A 16,803-nucleotide genomic window follows, 5' to 3' on the forward strand; every position below is an offset into this window, starting at 1 on the left:
TTTGTATTACTTGTGGGTTTTTAATTCTAGAGTGGGCCTATGTAAAAACATTTGTACTAGGGTTTCTAATTTTTGTATTATGAATTTATCATTTATGATACATTAAGTGACTATATTATTATTGAATATTTATTATTAATTAAATTACCATAGTTCAATCATAGTTTACAATTTAAATATTTTTATTAGATGTAAAATAACTTTAAATATATCTTTTAATAATTCAAGTTTGTTAATTTTATTCCAACATACACGGATTATATACTTGATAAGTATAATAGTACTTGAGGTCTTTGAAACTAGTTTGTAGCATTGCATAAACGTCTAATCTCTCCTTCACCACCGATTTTCACACCAATAGCACCCATCTTTACCATGGCTTTAGCGAAATCCGCAGCAAAATTAGCTTCTGAACTTTGATTTGTTTCTAGGTACGAATCTATGATTGTCTTCATGTTATTGTCTTGGTACAAGACAGAGTCCGACAAAATGACACCTCTACCATTTTTGATGTTCCGCAAGATTTGGTCATCAAACACAAACTGACTATCCCAATCCAAGGGAATCCTGACATTAACATCGCCGCCTTGGGGACATTTTGATCTCAAGATTTGAAAGAATTCTGGATTTATCGTAGGATCTTGCGCATCTAGACGTGCTATGACAAAGAAGCATGCTGTTGTACCGATAGTATGTGCACCTTAAACAAAAAGTAAGATTCGAGTAAGCAAGGAAGTGTTTATTTTATCGAGTTGTCAATGCATGAGATTATGATATATATATACCAGCACTAAGAAGTACAAGATCTTGATCTGAAAGCCCTTTTTCTCTAAATTTTGATTTCAAGGAGCTTATGGAATCTTGAACATCTGGCAAGTTCGTAACATGACCAACATTTGCAACCCGACCGTCTCTCCGACCGGTTGGAACCTCATAAAACGGTCCTTTTGCCTAATAAGTTAATATTATTTAATATCAAAGCATCTTTTATATCCCAATATAATATGAATATAGCACGAATATAACGTAACAAATATTTATGGTGTATTCAATTTTTCTATGAAGAAGTATTAAAGTGTTACCTCAACAATAGCGTCTCTAGCAGCAAGAGCAACGATGTCAGCGCAAGACACAACGCCCGGGCAGAGACGTTCAAGCTCTGATTTAGCTTCGTCTATAACATCGAAACCAGCCACACCCGCGTTACCTGCAGCAAACCTTTCGTCATCGCTCCCATCATGCTTGATCAGTATTGACCCATCACAACCCTACAACATATAACCAAACCAGTTAATATATATATGTCATGACTAGTATGAAAAATTGTATAAAAACTGATTAATAATTAACAAGTTTTTTTTGTTTTTTGCAATGGACCTCAACGAAGCAATCGTGGAACTGGAGACGGAGTAAGACAGCAGCCTTTCCGGGGTCGTTTGTCACCGCCTGTTGAACAACTTCACGGACGACTGATTCGGCTGATGGACATGTTTCTGAGTAGAATCCAAACTGAAGTTGTGCCTCCGAATAACCTAACTGATCATGGAAATATAACAAAACTATAGATAATGCAACACTAGTTATCATTTTCGGACCAAACAAACGAATCGATTTATCTTCTTGTAGTCTACGACACATTTTTGATGATGGTTTAAGATAACTTAGCTTGCAATTTTTTTATATTTGCTCCATCTGTATTTATATGCACAGAGGAGATTCTGCGTATAGCCCCTTTACATATTGTTTTGACCTTATGTCATTTATTGCATATAGCTGTTACCGCGTAAATTCTTCACAAAGGTGACAATCCCTTTTATAAAATTTTGTAAAAAGAATTCTTGTAATCATAAAAAAACAAAAATGTATAAACTAATAAATTATTCAATAGTCCATTGGACATATGTTTTTAATAAATTGTAAGCATTTTACAAAAAAAAAAAAACAAAAAAAAAATAAATTATTCAATATATAAAATGGAAAACAAATACTAAACTGAGGGCATCATTATTGGTGGGATATTAGAGGCTAAGATCCCCCGGTTTTTACAAAGAAAATCTTATATAAGATCTTTCCTTTGCAAAGATCCCATTGATAATTTTGGTCTGAGTTCTTGTTCGACAAGAAGCCATAACAAATAATAATAAATGAATATATTTTACTTTATAACTCCTTTGGGAACTGGGTCTCCTTTTTCGTTTAATCAAAACACGTTAAGCTAATTAATCAAAATTTAGAGATAAAAAAAAGGCAGCATAATACAGGGCCTCGTCAAAAGGTTAACGTGGAGAATATATATATAGTAACGTGGCTAGTATCAAAGTTAAGAACAGCTGCATGTGGCAACAAATAAAAGAGATATATATTGGAATCCATTCGTAACGTCTTTTGTTTTCTCTGCAAAATGTCAAACTGAGTATCAGAGAAACTCAACCAAATGACAGCAAATGGCAACAAATTTGAGGAGATACCGTACGTTCGATGAATGTGGAAGTATCTCTATGAGTCGGAAGGTTTCAGCTAAACAAACAAAAGGTTAGCTGATTGATGAAGATATCTTCAAGAGTGCAAGCTTAGCTAGCTCTTTATCACGTGAAAGACCACGTGTAAATAGGTTTGTATCGTATGATCTTTCTTGATCAAGTTCCTTAAAAATGTCGACTTTGAATTGATTGCATCGCCCTTTCAGTTTTTTTTTTATATATATCGCGCAAGTGTCTCACGTCTTTAAACTGGTGGAGAATTTGGACAAATACATTTTTTTCGATTTCTAATAATAATTACTCACCTTTGATATTTCTCTGGACTTGGCTGATCATTTTTTCAGTTAGCATTGAAATTGTCAAATTGGTTAGATTTTGGAACAAAATATTTGTAATAAACACACTTGTAAGAAAAAATGTTTTGAAAATTTGGGCTTAAGACTAAACTTGAGTGTTGGAACTGGATTTAGAATAACACTCCGTTTGTGTATATATAGATTAACAAATTAAATTACACATAAGTTAAGCCGTTTAATTTAATAATTAATCATCGCCGTACGTATATATATATATTGTACTACTTAGCTCAAGTCAGTCAAGTGGATCAAGAAATCACTATGAGCTTTAGTCTAGAGATTCTTTTACAAATCGCATTGCAACAACAAAAGACCTGGTAAGTGATAATCTATGATCTATCATATACATATGTGTAATACATTGACAAGACGAAATAATGTAACCATGTTTGTAATCAACGAAAAATACAGAAGGGCGTTGAAGGGTAAAATGAAGCAATTTAGACAAAAATAAGAAATGAACAAAATGATGAATTGATGGCACGCGAAGAGAAGAGAGTTTAGAAAGATGCAAAACTTATGTTATGTCACTTTCCTTTGATATTCACACTACTCCAAAGTCCAAACCTCCCCCTCTCTCCAATGACTAGACCGGACACATCTTAGTTCTTGCCCCCTTTCCTCAGACCATTTTCTCACTCACTTTTCCATTTTTTTCCCTTTTTATATGTTAATATATACTCCATATTTTAGTTTTTATAAAATTATGTAGAGCGTGAACAAATTACAGAGTGTAGAATTTTGAAATGAAACCATCATTTTTCGCACTTGAATTTGATTTGATTTTCTAACCTACCCATAATCCCACTTCTATTCATGTGTTCCTCTTTACTCGATCCCATGCGCTTCCTCTTAGTCTTCTTTCTCATCATCATATATACCTTTCTTTTTTTACTATCTTTTTCGTTCCTCAGGTTTTTTTTGGTTCTTTTTCTTCTCTATTATTAAATATGATTTTATACATTATTTATGAAGACCTCGTTAATGTTTTATTCGACTGTGTATGTTCTCATACGTATATACATGTGTGTGTCTTTTTTACTTTGGTAGTAACGTCAAGAAAGAGACGAGGTGATAAATAATATTACAATTTAGAATGATAAAGACAACTTCACTCGAGAGTCGAGAAACAAACTTGCTTATTCAGATTTCTTTTCCTTTCTTGTCAGATTTTTATGTGTGTACTTATATATGCAGACAATATATGTTACAAGAGGCTTTAGTGTCATTACTCATTGGGAAAAATAATCATAACTATACCTTATTTTATATAATATCCTACAGGACTATTATCTTCACGTTTTGGTTAGACATAGTAGTATTAGTCAATATTTATCTTAGGTTAGATTATATAGGACGGAATCAATAATCCCAAACTTTTCTCGTAGCCTTCGGTTGACAAAACAGTTTATTTATTTTATAAGAAAAAGCTGGTTACGTATGACTTAGTTCTTGCAATTGCCAAAAGGTTAAAGGCTAAAGGCTTTTTAAGCTTGAAAGCAAAAGGCTATATACACTGTATGTCTCCACCCATTGCGCTAATAATAATATGATTGATCTTAGATTCTACGAGGATCTCCTTTGCTTTCATTATGTATATCTATATGTGAATAAAATTAAAGACATGGTAATCATTGCCTCTCTATATGGACCATTTTATCTTATACTCTCAATTAGACATATGTTAGTGTTAGTACAACAAGTTCATAAACTTTCCCTATATATATGGTTAATTAAAAGTTCCAATTACTAACAGTTTGATTTTGTTTCTTAAGCTATCTTCTTCTTGTTTTCAAAAAAAAGAAAGAAAAAGATATCTTCTTCTTCTTCTGTTCCTTTTTATTGTTCTTGAGCATAGCGAGATATAATAGTAGGAAGATATACATCAAACAAGCTGTATGAGATTATTCTATTTATTTTAAAAAAAAAAAAAACTAGCCGACAGAAACAAGAAGTTTAATCGCAAGCAAGAGAAGAAAACAAAAGAGTTAGGGAAATAATTTGGGTGAAAGCTTATTTCGACAAAGCACCAAGTGTGAGAGTTTTGGATAGGTAAATGTTATTTCTTAGCTAATTATATTGTCAGAGTTTGCTGCAAAATAATTTTAAATTGGGTGAAACTGAACAGAAAGTGAAAAATTATTGTAAAAGTAGAGATATACACTGGCAAAAAGTTAAGAAGAAAAACTGTAAAACTATGCACTCCCCACCAATCATCGGTTCTATTTCCTTTTTTTTTTTTTTTAAGTTATAGCGACGAAAAATATGCTATTAGGCATGGTTTTGTAGTGAATTACGAAGATTGTAAGGATTTGGTAAGGCAAGTTATATTACATTTGGTATGACTCCTTAAGTACTTAACCGTATATAAGTAAGAGAAAGAAAACAAAAGAGTTCGGTAGACAATAAGGGTGAAATGCTCACTTAGGCAAAACATTAGATTTTTGGGTAAACAAAGTGGAAATATTATTGTTTCTTGGCTTCCCAATTTTTTCTATTTATCATAGACATTATGAAAAATATATATGCGTGTGTTTAAAAATGAAATGGAAAAACAATATTACTTAATATTTTGTGGAAAATATTAGTAATAAATTTTCACAGCAGAAATTTCGATGGTTGACTATATACATATTGCTATTAACCAATGTAAAGTTTTGGTTATCTTTATTTTATTTTTCCTTGTGATAGGTTCGGAGATGAAGTATGTTCATCTTTAATCATGCTACATTCCAAAAAAGAAGTACGCTGCTATCTTTCAACGGCATGTGAAGAAAAGCTACCCAACTTGTAAACTTCTGCATCTCCCAACTTAATTACGTGCACATGACATACTTGTTAGAACATATGAATATTAGATGTTATTTAAATTGTTTTTCGTTGTTGTTTACGTAATAGTTAAATACTAACAAAAAGCAATGTATAATGAAAATTAGCAAATTTCTTATATGAAGTCAGCAAATACTCTTTTCCCGGTTTGGATTACCAATTTTTTCATTAATTTTTAATTGTGAAGTACTTGACAAAGAAGGTAACAAATCAACTAATTAATTATAGAGGTTAGATTAATGATGAAGAATTGAAAATACAGAAAAAGAAAGTACTGCTTCATAGATATAGATTTGATACTATATATGTTTTAAGACTTTAATTAATGGAAACTTAAATTTTCCTCCACTAGACATCAAAATGACTTTATAACCCACAAAATCACCAATGTCTGTCTGGCTATATGATAGATAATTCACTAGTCCCTCCCCAATGCAAATATCGAAGTAACTAAGGGGTAATGTCGTCAACAAGTCCCTATATAACCCAACATACACAATTGGCACATAACTTAACCTACACATCTTAATTAACCAAGAAGAGGAGAAAAGGCAAAGCAAATATGATAACGGGGAACGAGTTCTACAAGGTGATGTGTGCCATGACACCGCTCTACTTCGCCATGTTCGTGGCATATGGATCGGTGAAGTGGTGGAAGATCTTCACGGCGACGCAATGTTCCGGAATCAACCGTTTTGTCTCGGTTTTCGCCGTACCGATCCTCTCTTTCCACTTCATCTCACAAAACAACCCTTACAAAATGGACACCATGTTCATCCTCGCTGACACTTTGTCCAAAATCTTCGTCTTCGTTTTGCTCTCTCTATGGGCCTTTTTCTTCAAATCCGGTGGTCTCGATTGGCTCATCACCCTCTTCTCAATAGCTACTCTCCCTAACACTCTCGTCATGGGCATCCCTTTGCTTCAAGCCATGTACGGAGATTACACTCAAAACCTCATGGTCCAGCTCGTTGTTCTTCAATGCATCATTTGGTACGTTTTCAAATTTCTATATTTCCACTATTGTATATTCATCTATATTTTTGATTAATTAGTAACCCGCATTATGGTAGAATTATTTTGTGATTGTCACATTAACTTAATTACTACACATTCTGTAACCAAAATCAAATGAGTAACTCTACGATATTTCTATCAAATCAAACATATTTTTTTTTATCAATCCGAGCTTATAGAATAACTTTTATTTGTTTGAATAGTTAATTTATTTAACTATAACCATTAACCTATGATACCATGAACGTATATAGGTATACTCTATTACTCTTCCTCTTCGAACTCCGAGCGGCGAGGTTGCTCATCCGAGCCGAGTTTCCGGGTCAAGCAGCCGGGTCAATCGCCAAGATCCAAGTCGACGATGACGTCATCTCCCTAGACGGCATGGACCCGCTCCGTACAGAAACAGAAACCGATGTCAACGGTCGGATCAGACTCAGGATCCGACGGTCCGTATCATCCGTACCGGATTCTGTTATGTCCTCGTCCTTATGCTTAACCCCTAGAGCCTCTAATCTTTCTAACGCCGAGATTTTCTCCGTCAACACTCCTAACAACCGTTTCTTTAACGGCGGAGGAGGAAGCGGCACGCTTCAGTTTTATAACGGTAGTAACGAGATCATGTTTTGTAACGGAGACTTAGGTGGGTTCGGGTTTACTCGACCCGGATACGGTGCAAGTCCTAGGAGGCTCTCTGGCTACGCTTCCTCCGATGCTTACTCGTTGCAGCCAACGCCACGTGCCTCCAACTTTAACGAGCTCGACCTTAACGGGAACAGTACGCCGGTTTGGATGAAATCTCCTGTCGCCGGGAGGATATACCGGCAATCTTCGCCGAAGATGATCTGGGAGTCTGGTCAGAGACACGTAGCTAAAGATCATATCAATGGTACGTTCGTTTTCTTTAGAAAGATGTGTCGTTTTCGTTTTTTCGTAAGCACTGACACGACGCCGCTTGGTCTTTATCGGTTCTTCCAAATATTTTGATGAATAGAAAAACATTGAGAGACTACATAAAATGTAGCTTTTTCAGATATATAAACTTTATTTTCTCTCTTTTATTTTTCCAAATCCCTAGGAAATAATAATTAGAAATGCAGGCAAAAAAAAAAAAGACTTATTAGAAATTTTCAGCCTAATTTCACATTAAATATTGATATTATATTTTTTTTTGTGTGAATACTTTTTGAATTTTGTTAAGTTTGTCATTTTTATTTTAGTGTGTTTGATGAGCTTAAGATTCGAATAGAACAACATGATGAAGCATGTAAACAAAGAGGACCCATCATACCACCCCAACCTTACTATAATGAATAAAATCACCAAAATGGTCAACATGATGTTGACTTTTTGTTTCCCATGATTTTTCTTTATTTTGTCTCTCAATGCTATCATTTTCTCCAAGCACGTGTGTAATCATCAGCGAAACCGACGCATGGTTTTATAATTTCATTACTAAATTCAACAACCATCATTAACAAGACGACTTAGTATAATTTAATTAGTTGCTTTGGAGAAATATATATTCAGATTTGTCCTAATCTAGTAGTGTCTATATTTGCTGACGTGTATACATTATAACTATGAATCCAGTGCCAGAGAAGGAGATCAGTTTCAGAGACGCACTCAAGGCTGCACCACAGATTACGGCAGCCGGCGGTGGTGGTGCTTCCATGGAGGAAGGCGCCGCTGGGAAAGATACAACTCCGATGGCTGTTATTGGCAAGCAAGAGATGCCAAGTGCCGCTGTGATGGTGCGACTCATATTAACAGTCGTGGGACGCAAGCTTTCACGAAACCCTAACACCTATTCCAGCCTCTTAGGACTTATCTGGTCACTTATTTCCTTCAAGTGAGTTAACAATTACTTTACTTTTATGTATACTTTATCTAAAATCATTTATTTGATTGTTTACAATAAACTTTTATCGTATGTTATTGTTTTATAAATAATGAGCAGATGGAATATAGCGATGCCAAATATAGTGGCATTCTCAATAAAGATCATTTCAGATGCAGGTCTTGGGATGGCTATGTTTAGTTTAGGTATGACCATGCCCTAACGAATCATTTAAAAACATAGAGGATAAATAAAATCATTTTGTTTTTAAGTATACAAAGTATTCATTAAGTTTGAAAATTACAGGTCTGTTCATGGCGCTGCAGCCAAAGATGATCCCTTGTGGGACGAAGAAAGCGACAATAGGGATGTTGATAAGGTTCATCTCAGGGCCTCTTTTCATGGCTGCTGCTTCTCTTCTTGTCGGATTGAGAGGTTCTAGGTTACACGCTGCCATCGTACAGGTAAAGTATTGGTTACACAGCCAAATATGTAGGTTTTATCTTTATAGAGTGAACCAGCTTTAGAGAAGGGTATAGCTTCCAATATTATGTATAGATACTTTAATTCTTTTTCTTTCCGCCCCTGCCAATATCTAGTTTTAAAAAAAAAATCTGATACAAAAGTATCTAGATATTTTTTATGATCCAGAAATATATGTCATATTTTAGGATTATCTCTAAAATTTGGACCATGAGCATGTGTCGTTGTTATAAGAAGTTGTAAATTGTAAAGTAATATATATACATAAATTGATGAGGCGAATCTGTTTTCTTTGTTTTTGTAGGCAGCTCTACCGCAAGGAATAGTACCGTTTGTATTTGCGAGGGAGTATGGTTTACATCCAGACTTACTCAGTACATTGTGAGTTTTCTTTGTTTTTTGTTTTTTTTTGGGTGGGTTCTTCAGTTGTACAATAAAGGTTTGAATGTTTTACATAGTGGGGATTTGATTTATGTGGATTTTCTGTGTTATTGGTGACTTTTTTGTCAGGGTTATCTTTGGTATGATAGTATCTTTACCAGTAACAATTCTCTACTACGTGCTCTTGGGACTATGATTTATTCACACAACACAATGACCCCGAAGATATGATCCATGAATAAAAAACGAGGAGCGGGAATAGCTAGAGAGCGAGAGACTCGATCATGAGCTCTTAAGAATTGTTATTTTTGATCAAGGGCTTGTGAGAAGTTAAGATTAATTAGCGTTTTAAATTATTGAATCGCATTACTCGTAAATGGTTAGGAGAATATTTTAAATTATGTACGTGATAATTGATATTCAACATTGATCACATGGAGGGAGGGTACTACGTAGCGATGTAGCAGAGGCTTAGGTTTAGGAATCTAATCGTGAATATTATTTCCACGTTGGATTCCTTCGAGCTGAATGATTTTAAATTATGATGTATAGTGAACGCATATGATCCATATAGTAATTATCATGGTAATTAAATTCTTGTCAGGGAGATTTCACTATCAAACCAATTTTTTGCATTACGAACTAATTAATCATACACATATAAGTAAAAAATAAGTGGGACAATATGACGACACGTATTTGAATCTCAACTACACCTACTATTGAAATTCGACCTTTACCTATTACACCGTATAATTGTATCGTAAAGACTTGAGAGTGACGGGCAAGAATATATAGTTAAAGAGCCAATGATCTGTCATATACATACATGTAAGTATTGATAAATAAAATTCCCAACTTGATGGTCAAGAATAGTATTAAAAGAGTCAATTATGGTGAATTAATGAAACCGCCCGAAACAAAAATATTCGATGGGTGCCGCCGATTACTGCTTTTAGCGGAACACCTCGGCGTGAGCATCAAGCCTAAACAATCATTATTAATCTTAATTGCTAAATTAAGAATTGTTAAAAATTAATTGCTAAATTAAGAAAGCCACGTGGATGAATACTGTTAGTGCCAAGTGGGAGAGCATTCGAGCGAACAAAGCAAAACCAAAGACGCCCCTAGTTTCTTACAGATGTCGACTACTAAAAGTCTAAAACTAATTAATATCCCAGTGGCGTTTCTGTAAATACGTGCTTCTTCTCCTTTACCAGCTTTATATATAAATCTCTTCTCTGTTTCTCTCTTCTTACATCACAAATCACACTAAACTAATAGACAAAGAAAAAAAAAAAGATACAAGTTCTCTACTGTTGTTGATAATGTCTACCACTGGACAGATCATTCGATGCAAAGGTTTTTTATTTTATATTCCGTCTTTCTTCCAAAACATTATTGATCCATCGGTTGTTTAATCATACATACCTGCTATGAATCCACAATTTTTTTCTTTCTAATGTTGAAATTATAAAAGCGTTGTCGGTTTTGGTGGTGAATGCAGCTGCTGTGTCGTGGGAAGCCGGAAAGCCACTGGTGATGGAGGAAGTGGAGGTTGCTCCACCGCAGAAACACGAAGTTCGTATCAAGATTCTCTTCACTTCTCTCTGTCACACCGACGTTTACTTCTGGGAAGCTAAGGTGACTTCACTGATTTACTCTCAACACTCATAATCAAGTTCTCATTTTTTTTTTTCATCAGAACTTTTCACCAAAAAAAAAACCAACCTTTTTTTAATTCCGCAGGGGCAAACACCGTTGTTTCCTCGTATCTTCGGACATGAAGCTGGAGGGTAAAACCCGATCGAATCTTTTTCCTTCATTTTGGTGTTTTGTTTAGTACTTAGAATTTTTTGAAATTTTTTGGTTGTGTAGGATTGTTGAGAGTGTTGGAGAAGGAGTGACTGATCTTCAACCAGGAGATCATGTTTTACCCATCTTCACCGGAGAGTGTGGGGATTGTCCTCACTGTCACTCCGAGGAATCCAACATGTGTGATCTTCTCAGGATCAACACCGAGCGTGGAGGGATGATTCACGACGGTGAATCTAGATTCTCCATTAATGGCAAACCCATTCATCATTTCCTTGGGACTTCCACGTTTAGTGAGTACACTGTGGTTCACTCTGGCCAGGTCGCTAAGATCAACCCGGATGCTCCTCTTGACAAAGTCTGTATTGTCAGTTGTGGTTTATCCACTGGGTTAGGAGCTACTTTGAATGTGGCTAAACCCAAGAAAGGTCAAAGTGTTGCCATTTTTGGACTAGGTGCTGTTGGTTTAGCCGCTGCAGAAGGTGCTAGGATTGCTGGCGCTTCTAGGATCATTGGTGTTGATCTCAACCCCAGTAGATTCGATCAAGGTAGATAAAAGATAAAAAATAGTCTTGAACTATATTGTTCTTGATTCTCCAGTCTCGCTTACATTGATCTTGATATGTTGTTGGCAGCTAAGAAATTTGGTGTGACCGAGTTTGTGAACCCAAAAGACCATGACAAACCAGTCCAACAGGTGATCGCTGAAATGACCAATGGTGGGGTGGACCGGAGTGTGGAGTGTACCGGAAGCGTCCAGGCCATGATCCAAGCATTTGAATGTGTTCATGATGTAAGCTTCCCTTCACATTGTTTCTGAACAAACCAATCATATCTTATATTGTGCATATATGAACATATACTTATGATGTTGTTTCAGGGTTGGGGTGTTGCGGTGCTGGTCGGTGTGCCAAGCAAAGACGATGCATTCAAGTCTCATCCGATGAATTTCTTGAATGAGAGAACCCTTAAGGGTACTTTCTTTGGAAACTACAAACCCAAAACTGACATTCCCGGGGTTGTCGAAAAATACATGAACAAGGTAATGATAATCTTTGATCTTCTGATGCCGACTTTGAATATTATCAATGTTCTGATGATATTTTATAAAATAGGAGCTGGAGCTTGAGAAATTCATCACTCACACAGTGCCATTCTCAGAGATCAATAAGGCCTTTGATTACATGTTGAAGGGAGAGAGTATCCGTTGCATCATCACCATGGGTGCTTGAAGCCATTCTCTTGCCAATTCCGGTGTCTACTTGTGTTTTAGTTGCCTTTATGCACTTACAGCAATAAAAGAAACACATCTCCTAGTACTTTTGGTTTTCTACTCTGTCTCAAGTTAGTCAATGTCGTGTCTCTAATCTATTACGTATCGTTGTAATAGAGTTCCTATAGAGATTTTAATATATATAAAAAACTAAAGGAGATTTCCTTTTTTACTGTGTTGTCAACATTCAGAATGCAAACGAACTAACCGTAGTGACTCGAAAGCAGTTTCAAGTCGCCATTCTCTTTGCTTCTTGTTCAAAGGTCTGCCTTTGCCTGCCTTTTCACGGTTTACTCGAATGTCTGCTATTCCCCAAACACAGCTTTTGTTTTCAACATCAAAAGAAACCAGCTTGAAAATACCATCACCTTCAGTCTCAGTGTCCTCCTTAGTGTACCTCACATACATCGGCCTATCCTTATACCGATCAAGATCCTGCGGGAGTCGTACCACCCTTTCGACACCAGGAGATGAAACCTGCGCAAAAGGTTCAAACTTTATTGAGTCAACATGAGATAGATTGATCTGAAAGGAAATCAAATGGTAACTAATTAAGTAACCTCTAGAGAGATATTGTCCGGTATAGACTTGGCGAGTTCAGCTTCAGCTAATTTTGCTCTGTAGATTGTTGAATATGCTTCAATGTCTTCCATTGTTGGGGAACCGCTTTTGTTAGTGAGCCGCTCGATTCGCACTTGTATGGTTGAATTTGGCAAAGTCTTGAACGCATAAATGCCTAAATCACCATCAAAAGACTCGCACACTTTCTCAGCTAATGTTAATGCTTCTTTATCCCATAATGTTCCAGCAAGTTTAATGCCTCCCCCGCCACCTCCATCTCCAGCCTACAATAGATTAATCCATAGATGAGAGATGCATAGAGGATTTATCTTTTCCTAATCTCTCAAATTCAGGAGTAAGTAACTTACATAGAGTTCTTCCTCCTCACTCTCATCGAATTCAAAGTCATCATCGTCTTCGTCGAATTCTCCATCCATTAGCAACTCTGTAGAACCAAGAGCATTACAGAATTTAGAGGATTATATATAACTGAAATCGGACTCATGCTACAGAGAATCATGAGATTACATTCAAACCATCCAAAGAAAGGGAACCAAAACGCACCGTCTTGTATCTCTTCGGGAAGAAGTAGCTCCTCTCCTTCTTCCTCATCTTCTTCTTCAAAGAGCAATTCTTCGACTTTGTTCGGTTCAGGTTCAACGACACTCGTTTTCTTCTTACTCTTCTTCGCCTGAATCTCGAAGGAAAAGTTTGGAGTCCGACGAAACGGAGCCGCCGGATATCCAATACGAAAATCCGTCGTCAAACGGAAACCATTGACGGCGGAAAGATTGCCTATGCAGAAAGCAGGCAAAACAGAAATTCTGGGACAATACTGATTCGGTCGGAAACAACAAATCATATCCATCTTCTCCGGCAAGTGAAAAAGAGGAGACTGTTTTCTGGAATCGTGTTCGTTCGTGAGGCCATTTTTTGCGGCTAAAAACTTTGGTTCTCGTTACGAATCGATTTTATCGGTTTGGTTAATCAGTTACGGTTCAACAGATCCGGTTCTCTAGAACAATTAATGTTGGTTTACTTTTACGTCCAACGGCTGGTGACCTGGTCAATTGGCTTGGCAGGCAACAAAAAGCACTCTTTTCTTTAAAATCTGAATGCGAAGCTAACTCTTCCTGTAAATTCTTCATTTCTCTTTCATTCCTTTATCCCTCATGATAATACATTGTTTCAGGGATCCATTGATATACAGGTTTCAAGCTGATTAAAAAAAATGAAAAAAAAAAAACTATAACCAACTCACATTTTGTACCAAACCAGAGCCACGAAAGCCAAGAGAATTCACAGGGAAGACAGAGCAGTTTTATGCGTCGGTGGTGTAACGGTGGTGGCGGAAGAATTATCGGTAAAGTTCGTCTCACCCCAATGCCAAAGCATACTCTCCCAAAAACAGAAATCTTCGTAACAAGTCTTAAGTCTCTCATCTTTTATTTTTATCTTCCAGTGTCCATCTTTGTAATTCCCTTTCTCTGCTTGTCTGCGATCCCACTCAAGTTGTGCCTTTTGTTTCGATCTCAATAGACAGAACTTGTGCAAATTCTCAGGCATTGCGTCATGCACTCTCCACCAGGTTTTATGTGCTTCGTCACTTGCGAATTCCTGAAAAATATCCACATTCCAGTTGCAATCATAGTCTCTGAAGCATAACCACGGTTTGTTATAACCTAGGTAATGAAGAACATAGAGGATGGGAGGATCAGCTCCAAACAGACTCGTCTTCATTTTCTTAATCTCAGGTTCGTCTCCTTCCCAGAAATGCTTCAAGAAATTCATGTGTTTAGGAATCCGGTGCCACCATGTGAATATCTCATTCAGGTAACCTTGGTCTCCTCCGTTGTAAGACACAACTTCATTGATGTTATCCATTAGTAACTGGAATGTCGAATTGGATGGCTCAACCACCATTAGACCGGAGTTGAAGAGCGTAGCATTGTTTCCAGTTGCTGATATCTCAGGGAACTCGAAGAGGAAATCAATGTTTCTCAGGATAAGCATGTCTGCATCGATGAAGATGATCTTGCTGTACTCTGTCAACTGCCAAAGACGGAACTTGCTGTAGTTCCACTCGTTATATGCATTTGGTATAGCATTTGGGTTCCTGATTCTTTGAAACATGTGAATCTTCCATCCAGCAGCTTGCAAGCCACTTTTATGGTATTCACTTATCGAATCATCGACAAGTATGACCAGATCGCGAGTAGAGCCTGACATTCTAATGCTCTGCGCAGCTGCAATGGCCCCACAAACATAAAATTGAGCAGAGTGTAAGATAGTCGCATAAGCTTCTCTCTTTTCACTTGCGGAGTAGAAATGATCTGCAATTAAAATCATCATAATCATTTTGTGAGGGGAGATGCTAAACTAGCTGAGACAGAAAACGAAGAAACTTACTACAGACCTTTAGCTTGAAGAGGAACAGAAAGTTCACAGGAACCAACAGGAAGCTGTAACTTTTGTCTTAACTGGTGAAGGTTAGGCTTATACAGCCATAAGTTTCTTTGACGGGCAACAAGTTCTTGACCAGTAAAAAGATTCGGGATTGGAAAGCAATCAGATACCAAAATGACATGAACATCATGAAGCCCTTTAGAAGAAGCCGCTACTCGAGCTGCTGAAAGTTGTAAGTGCAATCGAGCCACATCTCTTGACCATTTTCCTGATTTGTCACATGGAAGCTTGGCAATAACAAGATCGATCCGAGGCTTGCCAGGAACTTGAATCAAAGGAAGAGAAGGACAAGTAGGGACTTCGAATTCTTCTACTTCGTCAATCCATTCAGGGTATAGAGATTCCCATGTTATGTTCTTTGCAGCATAGTCTAGATGCAAAGCTACATGATCACAGTCAGATTTGATTACTTCCTTGAATCGATCAATCTCGATATTGTTAAGATTTATAAGCCCAATTCCTTGATACTCGCTTCTACCAAATAAGTACTTGTCAACAAGATTTGCCATATGGTTCCAGTTGATCTCGGCTGTAGCTAGATAGCGAGGATCAGTAGTAACACCAAAACTTGTTGGATTCTCGGCAATTTGTAGCGGTGGATAACGAAAACGGTAGATCGTGAACAGAGCTCCAAGCATTATACAAATCAACACAAGTTTCAGAGTAGAGAACTTGACACCCTTTTCAATTCTGTGGAATCTCCTCCTACTAGTCTTCTCACTACACAAGACATGAAAAAAAAAAAACAGAAACGAAGAAGTGATTATATATAATGTCAATCCAACAGATAAACAAACAAAGATCGCTTGCGAAACACATTCCAGAATCAAAATCAAGATCGAAGATCTGATTTCAGAAAAGTCAACCATGTGTGTGAAGCTACTAAGTTAAGTAACTAATGGAGAAGCTACTAAGTGTTCATCAAACTCGGGAAGCTAATGAAGAAGAAGAAGAAGACGAAGATGAAGACTAACGTGGAGAAGGAGAGTCGATGTCTTGACTCCATGGGACTTGAGGAAGGTATCATTGTCTCCGTAAGATCGGGGTCGGTTTCGAGAGTTTCATAATCGCCTGATTAAGCAGAGAAGAGACGACATTTTAGGGATTTCGAAATATTAGATTTTGGACGAAGGCCTCGAGACAAAACGGTACGTATTAACAAAATATGTGACTGAACCGTGGGTTTTGCGAAACAACCTCTTAACCTTTTAGGTATTCTTATTTTAAACCCTGATCTAATTTTCTACGAATATTTACCCCTTACCGTTTCTAAACGTGATCAATCGAAACACTGTCGTTGCG

The 16,803-nt window shown here is 36.7% G+C and overlaps 5 protein-coding genes across 5 annotated transcripts; 2 read left to right on the plus strand and 3 right to left on the minus strand.

Annotated features, from left to right (window-relative positions):
* Positions 1-197: 197 nt before the first annotated feature.
* On the minus strand, positions 198-1,671 carry LOC17895398 (peroxidase 13). The gene is made up of 4 exons (XM_006301188.2): positions 1,378-1,671; positions 1,083-1,268; positions 786-951; positions 198-700 (listed from the first exon to the last, which is right to left on the minus strand). The coding sequence occupies exons 1-4, from the start codon at positions 1,636-1,638 to the stop codon at positions 300-302; spliced, it is 1,014 nt and encodes a 337-aa protein (XP_006301250.1). The 5' UTR covers positions 1,639-1,671; the 3' UTR covers positions 198-299.
* Positions 1,672-6,210: 4,539 nt separating this feature from the next.
* On the plus strand, positions 6,211-9,726 carry LOC17896612 (auxin efflux carrier component 6). The gene is made up of 7 exons (XM_006302011.2): positions 6,211-6,658; positions 6,937-7,571; positions 8,276-8,534; positions 8,643-8,728; positions 8,829-8,986; positions 9,310-9,386; positions 9,516-9,726. Exons 1-7 carry the CDS (start codon positions 6,228-6,230, stop codon positions 9,580-9,582), a joined length of 1,713 nt encoding a protein of 570 aa, XP_006302073.1. The 5' UTR covers positions 6,211-6,227; the 3' UTR covers positions 9,583-9,726.
* A 907-nt stretch (positions 9,727-10,633) lies between these two features.
* LOC17895484 (alcohol dehydrogenase class-P) lies at positions 10,634-12,643 on the plus strand. Its single transcript, XM_006302340.2, has 7 exons — positions 10,634-10,748; positions 10,894-11,030; positions 11,136-11,182; positions 11,265-11,749; positions 11,837-11,994; positions 12,082-12,243; positions 12,317-12,643. Exons 1-7 carry the CDS (start codon positions 10,715-10,717, stop codon positions 12,431-12,433), a joined length of 1,140 nt encoding a protein of 379 aa, XP_006302402.1. The 5' UTR covers positions 10,634-10,714; the 3' UTR covers positions 12,434-12,643.
* Positions 12,589-14,088, minus strand: LOC17896508. The gene is made up of 4 exons (XM_006300468.2): positions 13,600-14,088; positions 13,404-13,480; positions 13,035-13,319; positions 12,589-12,951 (listed from the first exon to the last, which is right to left on the minus strand). Exons 1-4 carry the CDS (start codon positions 13,901-13,903, stop codon positions 12,655-12,657), a joined length of 963 nt encoding a protein of 320 aa, XP_006300530.2. The 5' UTR covers positions 13,904-14,088; the 3' UTR covers positions 12,589-12,654.
* Positions 14,089-14,165: 77 nt separating this feature from the next.
* LOC17894809 (putative UDP-glucuronate:xylan alpha-glucuronosyltransferase 3) lies at positions 14,166-16,783 on the minus strand. Its single transcript, XM_006301947.2, has 4 exons — positions 16,766-16,783; positions 16,476-16,572; positions 15,452-16,221; positions 14,166-15,368 (listed from the first exon to the last, which is right to left on the minus strand). The coding sequence occupies exons 2-4, from the start codon at positions 16,526-16,528 to the stop codon at positions 14,335-14,337; spliced, it is 1,857 nt and encodes a 618-aa protein (XP_006302009.1). The 5' UTR covers positions 16,529-16,572; positions 16,766-16,783; the 3' UTR covers positions 14,166-14,334.
* Positions 16,784-16,803: the final 20 nt, after the last annotated feature.

Source organism: Capsella rubella, unplaced genomic scaffold (genome assembly GCF_000375325.1).
Source record: "Capsella rubella cultivar Monte Gargano unplaced genomic scaffold, Caprub1_0 scaffold_2, whole genome shotgun sequence".
NCBI classification, from domain to species: domain Eukaryota; kingdom Viridiplantae; phylum Streptophyta; class Magnoliopsida; order Brassicales; family Brassicaceae; genus Capsella; species Capsella rubella.